This window comes from Balaenoptera acutorostrata, chromosome 2 (assembly GCF_949987535.1).
Source record: "Balaenoptera acutorostrata chromosome 2, mBalAcu1.1, whole genome shotgun sequence".
NCBI classification, from domain to species: domain Eukaryota; kingdom Metazoa; phylum Chordata; class Mammalia; order Artiodactyla; family Balaenopteridae; genus Balaenoptera; species Balaenoptera acutorostrata.
Genome location: NC_080065.1, coordinates 168,866,476 through 168,881,628, shown reverse-complemented (window position 1 = coordinate 168,881,628; position 15,153 = coordinate 168,866,476). Strand labels below are relative to the sequence as shown.

Sequence of the window (15,153 nt, the reverse complement as noted above, 5' to 3'; positions counted from 1 at the left end):
AAACAGTAGGATTAAGGAAAGAGAAAAAATACATGCTACATGATTTCTTAAACATGAAGTCTAAGACAAAGCATATCTAAGAATCCACTGCCAAATCCAAGGTCATGAAGATTTACTCCTATGTTTTCTTCTAAGAGTTTTATATTAACTCTTAAATTTAGGTTGTTGACCCATTTAAAATTTTGTGTATGGTGTGAGATGGGGGTCCAACTTCATTCTTCTGAATGTGGATATTCAGTTGTCCCATCATCATTTGTTGAACAAACTATTCTTTCCACATTTAATGGAGTGGCACCCTTGTCAAAAGTCAATTGGCTATAGATGTATGCATTTATTTCTGGGCTTTCAGTACTATTCCACTGATCTATATATCTATTCTTATGCCAGTACCACATTGTTTTGATTATTGTAGCTTTGTAGAAAATTTTGAAATCAGGAAGTGTGAGTCTTTCAACTTTGATCTTTTTCAAGACTGTTTTGGCTATTCAGGTTCCCTTCCAATTCCATAGGATTTTGAGGATCAGTTTTTCCATTTCTGCAAAATGTTGGAATTTTGATAGAGACTGCACTGAGTATGTAGATCAGTTTGGGGAGTGCTGACATCTTAACAATATTAAGTTTTCCAATTCAGGAACGTGACTTGTCTTTACATTTATTTAGGTCTTGTAAAATTTCTTTCAGCAATGTTTTGTAGCTTTCAGTATACCAGTCTTTCACTTCCTTGGATAAATTTATTTATAGGTAATTTTCCTTTTGGATGATATGGAATTGTTTTCTTAATTTCCTTTTTCAATTGTTCATTAATGTGTATAGAAACTGATTTTTGTGTGTGTTGATCTTGTGCCCTGCAAATTTGTTGAATTTGTTTATTGTCTGTCATCTGCGAAGAGAGAGAGTTTTACTTCTTCATTTCCTATTTGGATGCCTTTCATTTCTTTTTATTGCCTAATGTATCTGTCTAGAGTCTGGTACAATATAGAACACCAGTGGTGAAAATGAGCATCCCGTCTTGTTCCTGATATTAGGGGTAAGTTCTCAGTCTTTCTTCACTGAGTATAATGTTAGCTGTGAGTTTTTCATAAATGCCTTAAATCATCTTGAAGAAGTACCTTCCTATCCCTAGTTTTATGAGTGTTTCTTTAAATTATGAAAGGATGTTGGATCCTGTCAAATACTTTTTATCCATCATTTGAGGTTATCATATGGTTTTTTTTCACCTTTTAATGTGGTATATTACATTGGCCAATTATTGTGTGTTGAACCTCCTTTGTATTCCAGGAATAAATCTTACTTTGTTGTAGTGTATAATCTTTCTAATATACTGTTGGATTCAGTTTGCTGGTATTTGGTTGACGATTTTTGCATATATATTCATGAGGGATAGTGGTCTGTGATTTTCTTTTCTTGTGGCATCTTTGTCTGGCTTTGGTGTCTGCGTAATGTTAGCCCCATAGAATGAGCTCCTCTCCTATTTTTTGGAGAATCTGAAAATAATTCGTGTTAATTTTTCTTAAAATGTTTGGTAGTATTCACCAGTGAAGTCATCTGGTCCTGGACTTTTCTTTGTTGAGAGGTTTTTGAATACTGATTCAATCTTTTTACTTGTTATAAATCTATCCAGAATTTTTATTTTTTCTTGATTCAGTTTTGATAATTTGAGTGTTTATAGTAATTTTCCCATTTCATGTAAGTTATCTAATTTGTTGACATAGAATTCATTGTAGTATTATCTTATAATCCTTTTTATTTCTGTAAGGTCAGTCGTGATGTTTCCTGTTTCATTACTGATTTTAGCTATTTGTACTTTTTCTTTTTTTGTGTGTGTGGTCAGTCTAGCTAAAGTTTTGTTAATTTTGTTGATCTATTCAAATAACTAACTTTTATTTCATTCACTCTAATTTTTTCTATTCTCTATTTCATTTTTTTCTGCTCTAATCTTCATTATTTCCTTCCTCTTGCTAGCTTTGGGTTTAGCTTGTTCTTTTTATAGTTCCTTAAGTCATAAAATGAAGCTATTTATTTGAGGTCTGACTTCTTGTATAGCTATAAATTTCCCTCTGAGCATTGATTTCACTGCATTCTATAAGTTTTGGTGATGTGTTTTTGTTTTCATTCATCTCAAAATATTTTCTAATTTAATATGTGATTTCTCCTTTAATCCTTTTTTGTTTAAGAGTTGTAACATATTCTTTGGAAATAAGGAAAGTAAACCTAATTGAAAGAAGTATAATGCTAGGAATAAAGAAATTAGATTAACATGTGCATAAAGCCAGATAAGCATGTCCTGTATAAAACAGTAAAAGAGAATAATCTTGATTGTATAAAAAAGATGGAATGAAAATACTGGAAAACAGTAACATACAAAATGGAAGTAACATGAAATAATAAAACATATATATGTTTATATTTATAAATATATGAAACAGGGTATTTTTTCCTTTGGATAACATGTATACCTGAACATACATGAGTATATATGTTCATAACTCATGTATGTTCAGGTATGCATGTTAAAAATTTAAGAAGAGCTACAAGAAGATTAAAAATTGGAAATTTAACTTGCAGAACAGTAGACAGTAAAAAACTAATATAGAAAATCAGGGACTTCCCTGGTGGCGCAGTGGTTAAGAATCCACCTGCCAGTGAAGGGGACGCAGGTTCGAGCCCTGGTCTGGGAAGATTCCACATGCCACGTGGCAACTAAGCCCGTGTGCCACAACTACTGAACCTCCATTTTAGAGCCTGTAAGCCACAACTACTGAGTCCGTGTGCCACAGCTACTGAAGTCCACATGCCTAGAGCCCATGCTCCACAACAAGAGAAGCCACTGCAATGAGAAGCCCGTGCACCACAACGAAGAGTAGCCCCCACTCTCAGCAACTAGAGAAAGCCTACATGCAGCAACAAAGACCCAACACAGCCAAAAATAAAATTAATTAATTAATAAAAAAAAGGAAATCAGTCTACTGGAAAGGGAGAATGACAGGGAAAATATTTAAAAGAAAGCAGCAAACAGACAGTACAAAATAATAATTTAGAAATAAGTCTACACATGGGATTTCTGGCTAGGATGGAGTGAAGATGTCAGCAAACCCTTTCTCCAATAAACAAGTATAAAACTGAACAAAATTATTTTAAAAAATTTCAGGGCTCCATAGGTCAAACAAAAGCAAAGGAAACTTGAGAGGTGCTTATTCATGAACAACTGGTGGAACTTTGGGTAACAATGGCAAAAGTCTGACCTAGTTGTCTGGGGCTTCACCACCCTTGACACCCCTCTATCTCTGCTCTGTCACTGTGGTAGTTTTACCTTGGTAGGGCTGGCTGGGAAAGCAGTTTTTCTGCCAGAGGGAGAGAACTTGATTTGGAGGGGACAGCTAAAAAAACCCAACACTTTGTACTGTCATTTAAAGTATCTAGATTTGTAGGAAATGAGTAAGGAAGACCTAAAGCAGTGTTGGTCTGAGACTGTCATTCTGGGTGGGGTGAACAGTGTCTCTGAAGGAAATTTATGGGGACTCTGGAAATAAGAGAGCAATAGAAAGGTTAGATAAATCTCCACTGATCCCTGGGATGACTGTGTAACTATATGTATAAACATGGAGGCACAAGTGGGCTCAGTGAAAAGTAAAAGCTGAGGCAGACTCAAGAGTCACACAGACTCTAAATGTGTTCACCAGCCTCCACACAAAACCCACCGTCAAAGGTGGAAGCCTTAGAAGTTTGAGATGCCCAAATCATTGGCTAATCAATGAGATATTAAGACACAGTGGTGACACTTAGGAAGCCAGAATAAAAATAATAAATATAAGAATTAAGAATAAAAGAATAAGCACAGACCTCAGCAACTACAAACTACAAGAGAGATTCTGCAAACTAAGTCCAGGCAAATTACTCAAAACAAAGCAAAAGAAATCAAAATCTTCAGGGAAAATCAGAATCCAAAGTTCTTACAATGTTTTATGTATGCCCAATTTTCAACAATAAAAATTCTATGCAAAAAATAGGAAAGTATGACCCATATTCAGGAAAAAACACGTCAATATGAAGAAGCTCTGTGTGGTCCCAGGTGTTGATTTTAGTTGATAAATATTTCAAAACAGTTGTTATACGTATGTTTAAAGAATTTTTTTAAACTACATTTAAAAAGTTAAATGAAAATATCATGATAATGAGTCAACACATAGGGAATCTTAGCAGAAATACAAAAACTATAAAAAGAGAATAAAATGGAAATTCTAAAGTTGAAAAGTTCAGTAACCAATATTAATAATTCAGTAGGTTGGATCAACAGAATATATGAGATAGCAGAAAAAATAATCAGTGAAATTGAAGCTAGATTAGTAGAAGTTATCTAATTTTAAAAATAGAGCATAGACTTCCCTGGTGGCGCAGTGGTTAAGAATTTGCCTGCAAATGCAGGGGAAATGGGTTTGAGCCCTGGTCCGTGAAGATCCCACATGCTGTGGAGCAACTAAGCCCATGTGGCACAACTACTGAGCCTGCGCTCTAGAGCCCACGAGCCACGACTACTGAAGCCCACGTGCCCAGAGCTGTGCTCCACAACATAGACAAGCCACTGCAATGAGAAGCCCGTGCTCTGCAATGAAGAGTAGCCCCCGCTCACCAGAACTAGAGAAAGCCCAAGAGCAGCAATGAAGACCCAACGCAGCCAAAAATAAATTAACTCATTTAAAAAAAGAATAGAGCAAAAAAAATGAAGAAAAGTGAACAGACCTTAGAGACCTGTGGATACCATGAAGCACATCAACACACATGTAACAAGACTGCCAGAAAGAGGGGAAAGGAGAGAGGTGAGAAGAGGAGAGGAAAGAGAGAGAAAGGGAGGGGGGGAGGGAGAGAGAGAAGTGCAAAAAAACAATGGAAGAAAATGTGGCCCAAAACATCCTGAATTTGATGAAAAAGAATCTTCATATCTGAGAATCTCACTGAACCTCAGGAAAGATAAACACAAAGAGATACACATCTAGACACAATATGATTAAACTCCTGAAAGCCAAAGACAAAAGAAAATCCTGAGATCAATAAGAGAAAAGCAACCAATTACATCGTGATAAACAGTATGGTTAATAGCTGACTTCTCACCAGAAACAATGAAAGCCAGAGGCAGTAGAACAACAGACTCAAAGTGTTGAAAGAAAAAACCCTTCAAGGAAGAATTCTGTATCCAATAGAACTATCCTTCAGACATGAAGGTGAAATCAAAATATTCCAATATAAATAATGTATAAATATATGTATCTATTATAGATTTTCTTTGTGGTTAACATTATATAATGCTTCTATATATACACATGATTATTTTACATTGCTGATCTTTTATTTTCAAATGCATTTTAACAACACTGCATTTTTACTCCCCTTTCTTCAAGATTACTGTTTTTGACATCATATTTTACTTCTTTTTGTTTTGTGTATTCTTTAACTACTTATTGTGGATATAGATGGTTTTGTTACTTTCATCTTTTAACCTTCTTACTAGCTTTGTATGTGGTTGATTTACTATCTTTACTGTATATTTGCCTTTACTGATGAGTTTCTTCCTTTCATAATTTTCATGTTCTAGTTGTGGCTCTTTTTCACTTAGAGAAGTCCCTTTAACATTTCTTGTAAAGCTGGTTTGGTGGTGCTGAACTCTTTTAAGTTTTCTTGTCTGTAAAACTTTGGATCTCTCCATCAAATCTGAATGAAAGCCTTGCCAGGTAGATTATTCTTGGTTGTATGTTTTTCCCTTTCACTCTTTAAATATACCATGCCATTCCCTTCTAGCCTGCAGAGTTTCTGCTGAAAAGTCAGCTGATAGCCTTATGGGAGTTCCCTGTATGTAACTTGTTGCTTTTCCCTTGCTTCTTTTAATATTCTCTCTTTATCTTTAATTTTTGTCATTTTAATTACAAAGTGTCTTGGTGTGGTTGATCCTGTTTGGGACTCTGTGCTTCCTGGACCTGATGTCTGTTTCCTTTCCCCAGTTAGGAAAGTTTTCAGCTATTATGTTTTCACATATGTTCTCTGCCTCTTTCTCTCTCTCTTCTCATTCTGGGACTCCTATCATGCAATTGTTAGTATGCTTGATGTTGTCCCAGAGGTCTCTTAAACCGTCCTCATTTCTCTCTATTTTTTCTTTTTTCTGTTCTGTTCAGCTTCATTGATTTCCACTACTCTGTCTTCCAGCTTGATGATCCGTTCCTCTGTATAATCTAGTCTATTGTTGATTCCTTCTAGTGTATTTTTCATTTCAGTCATTGTATTCTTCATCTCTATTTGGCCTTCTTTATATTTTCAAATTCTTTGTTAAAACATCTAACTGCTCGCTCTGTTCATCCATTCTTCTCCTGAGTTCTTTGATCATCTTTATGATCATTACCTTGAACTCTATCAGGTAGATTGCCTATCTCCACTTCACTTAGTTCTTCTTCTGGGGTTTCATCTTGTTCCTTTATTTGGAACATGTTCCCCTATCACCTCATTTTGACTAATTTGCTGTGTTAATATCTATGTATCTGGTATGTTGGTTACATTTTCCAACCTTGGATAAATAGCCTTTTGTAGGAGACATTTTATGCATCACAGCAGTGTAATCCCCTCTGGTCACCAGAGCTATATGCTCTAGTGATGCCCCCTATGTGGGTTGTGTGGGTCCTCCTGCTGTGGCAAGCTGAGTGCTGAGGATTGTCTGGTAGGCATGGCTGACCCCCAGTCAGATTGGTTGCCAGGCCCTGCTTTGTGTGGAGGCTGCCAATTGGTTGTTGGTGCCAGGTCATGAGGTGGCTGTCTGAATAACACTATGGGGTCCTGGTGCTAGTGCTGGCTCACTTGTGGGGACAGAGTCAAGGTTCTGGTGTGGGTGGTTGTGGGGTCAGGATTCTTGGATCTAGTGTTGGCATACTGGTGAGTTGGCTGCTTCCTACAAGATAGGGTGAAAGGCTGTGGTGTTTCTGGGGCTGGTATACACCTGGTGGTGTGTGGGGCCAGGGGCCAGGAGATCCTGGACCTGATGTCTGCCCACTGGTGGGCAGAGCCAGGGCCTGGGGTTTCTCATTGCAGATCCTAGGGGTCCCAAATCATGTGTATTGCTCTGCTGGTGGGCAGTGCTCAGGCCCAGCTTGTCTCAGGGCTGGTGCCAGCTTGATGGTAGGTGAGCTGGATCCTGCCATAGCAGGCTGTGTGTCTGCAGTTGTCCTGGGCCTGTTATCCACCCACTGGTTGGTGAGGCTGGTCCTGAGGCCAGAGCCAGCTCACTGGTGGGTAGGGCCCAGCCCCAGGGGTTTCTGGGGCTTGTGCCTCCCAACTGGTGGATGGACCTGTGTCCTGGTGTCTCTGGCTGCAGGGCCTTGTGTGCCCTGGGTCTCCTGCCTGCACAGTGACATGTGGGGCCAGGTCCTGAGCCATCTGGTGGACAGGGCCATGTCCAGTGGTGGCTGTTGTTTCAGGAAGTCTTAAGGCAACCTGCCTATTGGTGGATGGGCCTGTATCCAGACCAGCTAGTTGCTAGAGTTGAGGAGTCCCAGTACTGGTGACTATAGGCTGGTGGGCAAGGGCAGGGCTGAATTCTGAGGCTAATAAGCTAGATGGAGGATTCCAAAATAGCGCTTGTCAACACAAGTGTCCATGTGGTAGAAAGAGCCCCCCAAAATGGCACCACCAGTGTCTGTGTCCCCAGGGTGAACTCCAGTTGCCTCCTGCCTCTCTGGGAGACCCTCCAAGATCAGTAGGTGGGTCTGACCCAGGCCCCTTTCAAATCACTGCTTCTGCTCTGGGTCCTGGAGCATGTAAGATTTTGCATGTGCCTTTTAAGAGTCTTTATTTCTTACAGCTTTCTGGGTCTCCCAAAAGTAAGCCCTGTTGGCCTCCAAAACCAAATATTCCTGGTGCATGACCCCAGGACTGGGGAGCCCAATGTGGGGCTCAGACCCTTTACTCTTTGGGGAGAAGCTCCATATTTGTAATTATTCTCCTGTTTATGGGTCACCCACCCAAGGGTATAGGTTTTGACTATACTATGACTTTGCCCCTCCTATCTATCTCTTCATGGTTCCTTCTTTATATCTTTAGTTGTAGAAAATCTTTTCTGGTGGATTCCAGTCTTTCTCATCAATAGTTGTTGTATCAGTAGTTGTAATTTTGGTGCTCCAGTGAGAAGAGGTGAGCTCAGGGTCTTCCTATTCCGCCATCTTGGCTATATCTCCCTAACTCTGGTCTCTGTCTTTTGATTTGAGAGTTTAATGCATTTACATCTAAAGTAATTACTGATAAGGAGGAACTTGCTTCTGTCTTTTTGTTACTTATTTCCTACATGCCCTATAGCTTTTTTCCCCCCTCATTTTCTTGTATTCCTGTCTTCTTTGCATTTAGTTGATTTTTTGTAGTGAAATGTTTAAATTCCTTCTTAATTTCCTTTTGTGGTTACCACGGGGACTACATTTAACATTTAAAGTTTTAACATTCTAATCTGAATTTACATCCACTTAACTGCAATAATTTTTTTTACTTAAGTAAACCAGATATGAAACTTTCTTAAACTGGTATAAGATATCAATCTGAAATCTCCAAACCAAGCCACAGACTTAATAGTAAACCATTAGAAGCATTTCCATTAAAATAAAAAACAAGAAAAGGAGACCTAGCAACATTTCTACTAGAGGTTCTAACCATTGCAATAAGAAAAATAAATAAAAGATAAAATATAGGAAAGGAAGTGATGAAACAATCTTTATTTGAAGAAAATATGGTATTAAAATATCTAGAACAATTAAAAAATCAACTGACGAAATATTATAAATGAGTACTATATGGTGGCTGGAAACAAGATCAATGTGCAGAAATCAACAGCTGTGTCTGATTAGCAAATGCAATGAAAAACAATCTTTTAAATAGCCATAAAAATTCCAAATTATGCAGATTTAAACCTAGAAAGAAAGTGCAAGGCTTTTATGGATAACTAGAATAACTAAAATGTTTTTTCATAGGTTAAAAAAAGATTATCTCTAAATTGAATTTAAAATCTTAAGAAAAACTATGCTTGGAAATTTGTTTCTTGGTATACTAAATATTAATTCCACACTCAAAGTAGATGTAACTACTTCTCTGTAAACAACAAAGCCAGCCAGGAGTAAAACAAAATTCTACATTGACAGAGAAACAGATAGTGATTGATGGATAGGGATTCCAATCCTCAGATACTTGCAACCCCTTAATGGACAGAACATGTTCTCTCCTGTAATGTCATAGAGCCATCATCCCTTCCACAAGCTCCAATAATGGGATCGACCCTGCACTTTGTTTTCTTACCTTGTTGGGAGATGGATCCCCATCCTGTAGCCCAGCAAGAAAGGTTCGAAAGAGTCACATCTGGGGGTGCAATACAGATGGGAAGCACAGAGTCGGAAAACACAATGCGAGTTTTCAGCTGCACCAGAGCGATGTCGCCTCCAACAGGATGGTACACTTTGTATGTGGGGTGTATGATCACCTTATTCACCTCAAACCATTGGGTGTGACTGCCTGCAACTCTGAGGTCCACAAGGCCCACATATATATCAAATGCTTCAGTAATCTTGTTCCTGTAGAGACAGAGGACAAAGGCATAGTGGTTCACACACCTTGCACCTGGGCAGAGGAGCTTCCATGAGATCACAGGCTCAGGGAGTCCTGGAGCATGGCAGCCTGGGTATCCAAGTTCTCAGCCAGGACGTGGAAAGCAAGCCCTTCCAGCACAGTAGGGACCTGATTGTCGGCAGAATTGCTCCCACCAAAGTCCTGACCTGAGCCCATGGAGGATTCAGGGACCCACCAAGACCTGCTGGACAGCCCAGGATGGTGAGCTTGTCAGATGTACAATGAGCTGCCAATGAAGATAAGTCTTTCATCACCTCTCATCCTGTGATTTGTCCTCTCTTCTCTCCTCTCACCCTAAGCTGTGGCTCCTCTCTTCACCTCTCATCCTATTCTGTGGTTCCACACCTTTCTGGAAGAGCTGAGGGCCCTAAAGGAGCCCTCAGCCCTGTGCAAGAAACTGTAGTGGGTGGAGCTGTGTGCTGGGTCCCACTCTCTCCCCTGCCTCCAAGAAGTCCCAGTCCTATGTGACCCACGTGGTTGGTCTTGCAGCCCTAGACCTCCATGGGAATGGTATCCAGCACTCCCCACTCACCTGTCAAAGCAGTGGGCGGCTGACAGGATCCAGTATTCATCAATGATGGACCCCCCACAGATGTGGAAGCCGGCATAGTGCACACTGACCTGCCACGGCCACTTTTTCTCGAGGGTATCCACGCCTCCCATGATCTTCCCCTGCATATGACGCTGGCCGCAAGCTGAGGAAAGAAGGACAGAGTATGCGAGTAGCAGTGGCACCAGGGCAGGCCTGGCCACAGGCAAAGCCGAGGAGGGTGAGTGGGAAGAGGCAAAAGGGGGAGGACCGCGGAAGACTGGGTCTCCACCCTCGCGGCGAGGAAGCCCGGGATTCACCACAGGGACCACCGCCAACCGGGGCTTGGAGGGGTCCTACCCACATCACGGCTAAAGGCGACCCCCTCACTGGCAGGGTGCCTGGGGGCCGTGGCTGCAGCCTGGGTGTGAGGCAGGAGAAACAGGAGCAGGAGGAGGATCGGGGTCGTGGACTCTCCAGGCCCAGTGCGAGGGCCGGTCAACGCGGCGGCCATGAGGTGGGAGTGCCTCGTGGATGCGAGGCATAGAGCACGCAACTTGTGACGGCACAAACACGCGACAGTGCCCAGGCACACGATGGCATTAAAGCGCGACAGCATAAACACCGGCTTCTCACTCCTCGGCTGGGAGCCAGCTCTCAATGATCCTCCCCTCCATCACCCCCCCCACCCCGCTATGGCTGGCTCGCCGTGGTCTCACTCCCTAGAGGGTAGTCAGTAGACTCTGGGTGGTCTTGCGCCCCGGATGGTGATGGTCATTGGTTTCTCTCCCCACTCTTGGCTGATGCAATGGAAATAATTTCGTCCTGTGTCTCCCAACATCCAGCCGGTAAGCTGGGGTTTGGTCATGTCTCAGTTGCAGCATTCCAGAAATGTAAAAACACTTTTCACGCCTCTTCTTGATCATATTTGCTAATGTGCCATTGCATAGAGCAAGTTATACAGGTGTTGGGGAAAAAGCGATGGAAAAATGCCTTATGCTACTTAAGCCTTCTGTCTGGAAACTTCAGAACTCTGCTGCTGTGACAATACGTACAGAAATGAACGGGACTCTGTTCCAATAAAACTGAATTTACAGACACTGAAACTTGAATTTCATTTAATTTTTGCATCTCACAGAATATTCTCTTGTTTTACCTCCAAGCAATAAAAAGTGTACAAACCATTCTTAGTTCAGAATGTACAGATGTACATTAGTTCAGATGTACAGAAACAGGTAGTTTGCCAACCTCTACTCTGTTTCTTATATTTCTTTTTTTAAAAAATAGATTTTATTTTCTATAGCAGTTTTGGGTTCACAGCAAAATTAAACAGAAGGCACAGAGACTGTTAATGCATGTGTTAGGGTAGGAGGTATTGGGAAATCTCTGTACCTTCTATTTCTTGATATTAATCCCTTGTCTTTTATATGTATTGCCAATAATTTCTCTTTCTTCATTGTTCCTTGTCCTTTAATATGTTTCAAGTGTGTTCATAACTGTTCAATGGAGAATTTTTATAATGGCTGCTTTAAAATCCTTGTCCAATAATTCAATAGCTATGTTAGCTTGATGTTGGTGTCTATTAATTGTCTTTTCTTATTGGAATTGAGAGTTTACTAGTTCTTAGCGTGACAAGTCATTTTGGACTGTGTCCTAGGCATTTTGAGCATTACTCTATGAGACTCTGGTTCCCACTTAAATCTTCTATTGATTTTTTAGCAAGTTGCAAACCTGTTTAGGTTCAGAACACACATTCTGGCTCACTCTGGTGGACTGTGGTTACAACAGCAGTTTAGTTTATTATGTCTCTGCAGGGCTATTCTGGTCTGTCCCCTTGCATGTTTCCCAGATGATAGGACTCCACCTCACGGTCTTCTCAGTACTGGCTTGAGATGGGGAATGGTGTTACCTCCTACTACAGGTGGGGAGAGAAGACAGTCTCCACAATGTGTCTGGCTTGTGTGTCCCATCCTTTCTGCAGGGGGTTGTGGAAGTCAGATAGCACTGGTTCTCAATCAGGGGTGATGTTGCAAGCGCACATTTGGTAATAACTGGATGCATTTTTGATTATCAGAATTGAGGGAGTGTGCTATTGGCATCTGGTGGGTTTTACAGGAATACTGTTATACATCCTATAATGCATAGAATACCCTTCCAGAACAAAGACTTTTTCAGCCCCAAATGTCAATAATGCAGAGGTTGCGATATCTTGGCTTATAGGTTCCACGAGGAGCACCTTACTGAGGGGCAAAGTGGTTGGAACATAGCCTCTTACGAGTGAACTCAGTGTCTGCAATGCTTGTTAGGGAACAGAGGGGTGCAGCTCTCCTCATGTTTGCCCCAAGAACAGGCAGGGTAGCGAAAATGTTTCTGTCATGGTGGGCAACACTTTTCTGGGCCTTTGACTTTTCTTAAGTGTGTGTGTGTGTGTGTGTGTGTGTGTGATCGTGTGTTGGTATTTCGAGGTTGCAGGCTTCTCTAACCCCAAGTTGGACACATGGGAGGAAAGAAAACCCCAGGAAACTCCCCACTGGGTTGTTCTTCAAGTCCTGGGATCCCTAGCTAGTCTGCCTCCTTTTGTCCACATTTCAGAATCTTCTAGTAGGTGATTTGTGGCCTTGTGATCAGTGGGAGGAATAAAATGAAATGTATTCATCATTTTTATCTAAGCCTTAAGGAACTTGAAATCTTTAATAACTTAATTGTTTTCTTCCCCCAGCTGAGTTTGTTTCCTACAAATTGCTATTTTCAACTTGATTGATTCGGTGCTTATTTTCTGTGTTTAGAGGCTTTCCTTGGATGTCTGGTCTTCTATTTGAAATTATGAGTGTTGGAATAAAAGGTGATTGGAAACTCTGGGATGTGGATATGGCTTGTTTACTTTGAGCTTCCTAGTGAGAGAACAGGATGAGTCATGGGAGAGCTGCTGATGTCAGTATCTTTAGGTGGTCCCCCTTGGGCTTGTCAGCTTCTCCAGATGATCCCAAACTCCTTCCTGAATGGCAGGAGTCTTACTGCAGGGTTCTGGCAGCTCAGGTTGAAGACGGCTGTCTTTTTTTTTTTTTTTTTTTAATAAATTTATTTATTTTATTTTTGGCTGCATTTGGTCTTCATTGTGACTCGCAGGCTTCCTCTAGTTGCGGTGAGCAGGGGCTACTCTTTGTTGCGCTGTGCGGGCTTCTCATTGCGGTGGCTTCTCTTTTTTATTTTTTTATTTTTATTTTTTTAGTTATATATTTTTTAACAACTTTATTGGGGTATAATTGCTTTACAATGTTGTGTTAGTTTTTGCTGTATAACAAAGTGAATCAGATATATGTATACATATATCCCCATATCTCCTCTCTCTTGCGTCTCCCTCCCACCCTCCCTATCCCACCCCTCTAGGTGGTCACAAAGCACCGAGATGATCTCCCTGTGCTATGTAGATCCTTGCCACTAGCTCTCTATTTTACATTTGGTAGTATATATATGTCAATGCTACTCTCTCACTTTGTCCCAGCTTACCCTTCCCCCTCCCCGTGTCCTCAAGTCCATTCTCTACATCTGCGTCTTTATTCCTGTCCCACCCCTAGGTTCATCAGAACCTTTTTTTTTTTTAGATTCCATACATATGTGTTAGCATATGGTATTTGTTTTTCTCTTTCTGACTCACTTCACTCTGTATGACAGACTCTAGGTCCATCCACCTCACTACAAATAGTTCAATTTCGTTTCTTTTTATGGCTGAGTAATATTCCATTGTATATATGTGCCACATCTTCTGTATCCATTCATCTGTAGATGGACACTTAGGTTGCTTCCATGTCCTGGATATTGTAAATAGTGCTGCAATGAACATTGTGGTACATGTCTCTTTTGAATTACGGTTTTCTCAGGGTATATGCCCAGTAGTGGGATTGCTGAGTCATATGGTAGTTCTATTTTTAGTTTTTTAAGGAACCTCCATACTGTTCTCCATAGTGGCTGTATCAATTTAAATTCCCACCAACAGTGCAAGAGGCTTCCCTTTTCTCAACACCCTCTCCAGTATTTATTGTTTGTAGATTTTTTGATGATGGCCATTCTGACCGGTGTGAGGTAATACCTCATTTTAGTTTTCATTTGCATTTCTCTGATGATTAGTGATGTTGAGCATCCTTTCATGTGTTTATTTGCAATCTGTATATCTTCTTTGGAGAAATGTCTATTTAGGTCTTCTGCTAATTTTTGGATTGGGTTGTTTGTTTTTTTGATATTGAGCTGCATGAGGTGTTTGTATATTTGGGAGATTAATCCTTTGTCATTTGCTTCGTTTACAAATATTTTCTCCCATTCTGAGGGTTGTCTTTTGGTCTTGTTTATGGTTTCCTTTGGTGTGCAAAAGCTTTTAAGTTTCATAAGGTCCCATTTGTTTATTTTTGTTTTTATTTCCAGTTCTCTAGGAGGTGGGTCAAAAAGGATCTTGCTGTGATTTATGTCATAGAGTGTTCTGCCTGTTTTCCTCTAAGGGTTTTATAGTGCCTGGCCTTACATTTAGGTCTTTAATCCATTTTGAGTTTATTTTTGTAAGCGGTGTTAGGGAGTGTTCTAATTTCCTTCTTTTACATGTAGCTGTCCAGTTTCCCAGCACCACTTATTGAAGAGGCTGTCTTTTCTCCATTTTATATTCTTGCCTCCTTTATCAAAGATAAGGTGACCATATATGCGTGGGTTTATCTCTGGGCTATCTTTCCTGTTCCATTGGTCTATATTTCTATTTTTGTGCCAGTACCATACTGTCTTGATTACTGTAGCTTTGTGGTATAGTCTGAAGTCCAGAAGCCTGATTCCTCCAGCTCCATTTTTCTTTCCCAAGATTGCTTTGGCTATTTGGGGTCTTTTGTGTTTCCATACAAATTGTGAAAGTTTTTGTTCTAGTTCTGTGAATAATGCCATTGGTACTTTGATAGGGAATGCATTGAATCTGTAGATTGCTTTGGGTAGTATAGTCATTTTCACAATATTGA

The 15,153-nt window shown here is 40.5% G+C and overlaps 2 protein-coding genes across 3 annotated transcripts in view; both read right to left on the bottom strand.

Annotated features, from left to right (window-relative positions):
- The window catches only part of PRSS38 (serine protease 38), a 108,303-nt gene that overhangs the window by 54,161 nt on the left and 38,989 nt on the right, over nucleotides 1-15,153 (bottom strand). Inside the window, exons 2-3 of the mRNA XM_057540419.1 lie at nucleotides 10,169-10,331; nucleotides 9,310-9,581 (exon numbers count right to left, since the gene is read on the bottom strand). Of these exons, the coding sequence (XP_057396402.1) occupies nucleotides 9,310-9,581; nucleotides 10,169-10,331 (435 nt within the window). The remainder of the gene's footprint in view (nucleotides 1-9,309; nucleotides 9,582-10,168; nucleotides 10,332-15,153) is intronic.
- SNAP47 (synaptosome associated protein 47) overlaps nucleotides 10,219-15,153 on the bottom strand; it is a 150,109-nt gene continuing 145,174 nt past the window's right edge. The window contains exon 7 of one of the 2 annotated variants that reach the window (XR_009006893.1): nucleotides 10,219-10,331. The gene's annotated coding sequence lies outside the window, so the exon portion shown is untranslated. The remainder of the gene's footprint in view (nucleotides 10,332-15,153) is intronic. The other variant, XM_007169893.2, reaches the window with a different exon arrangement.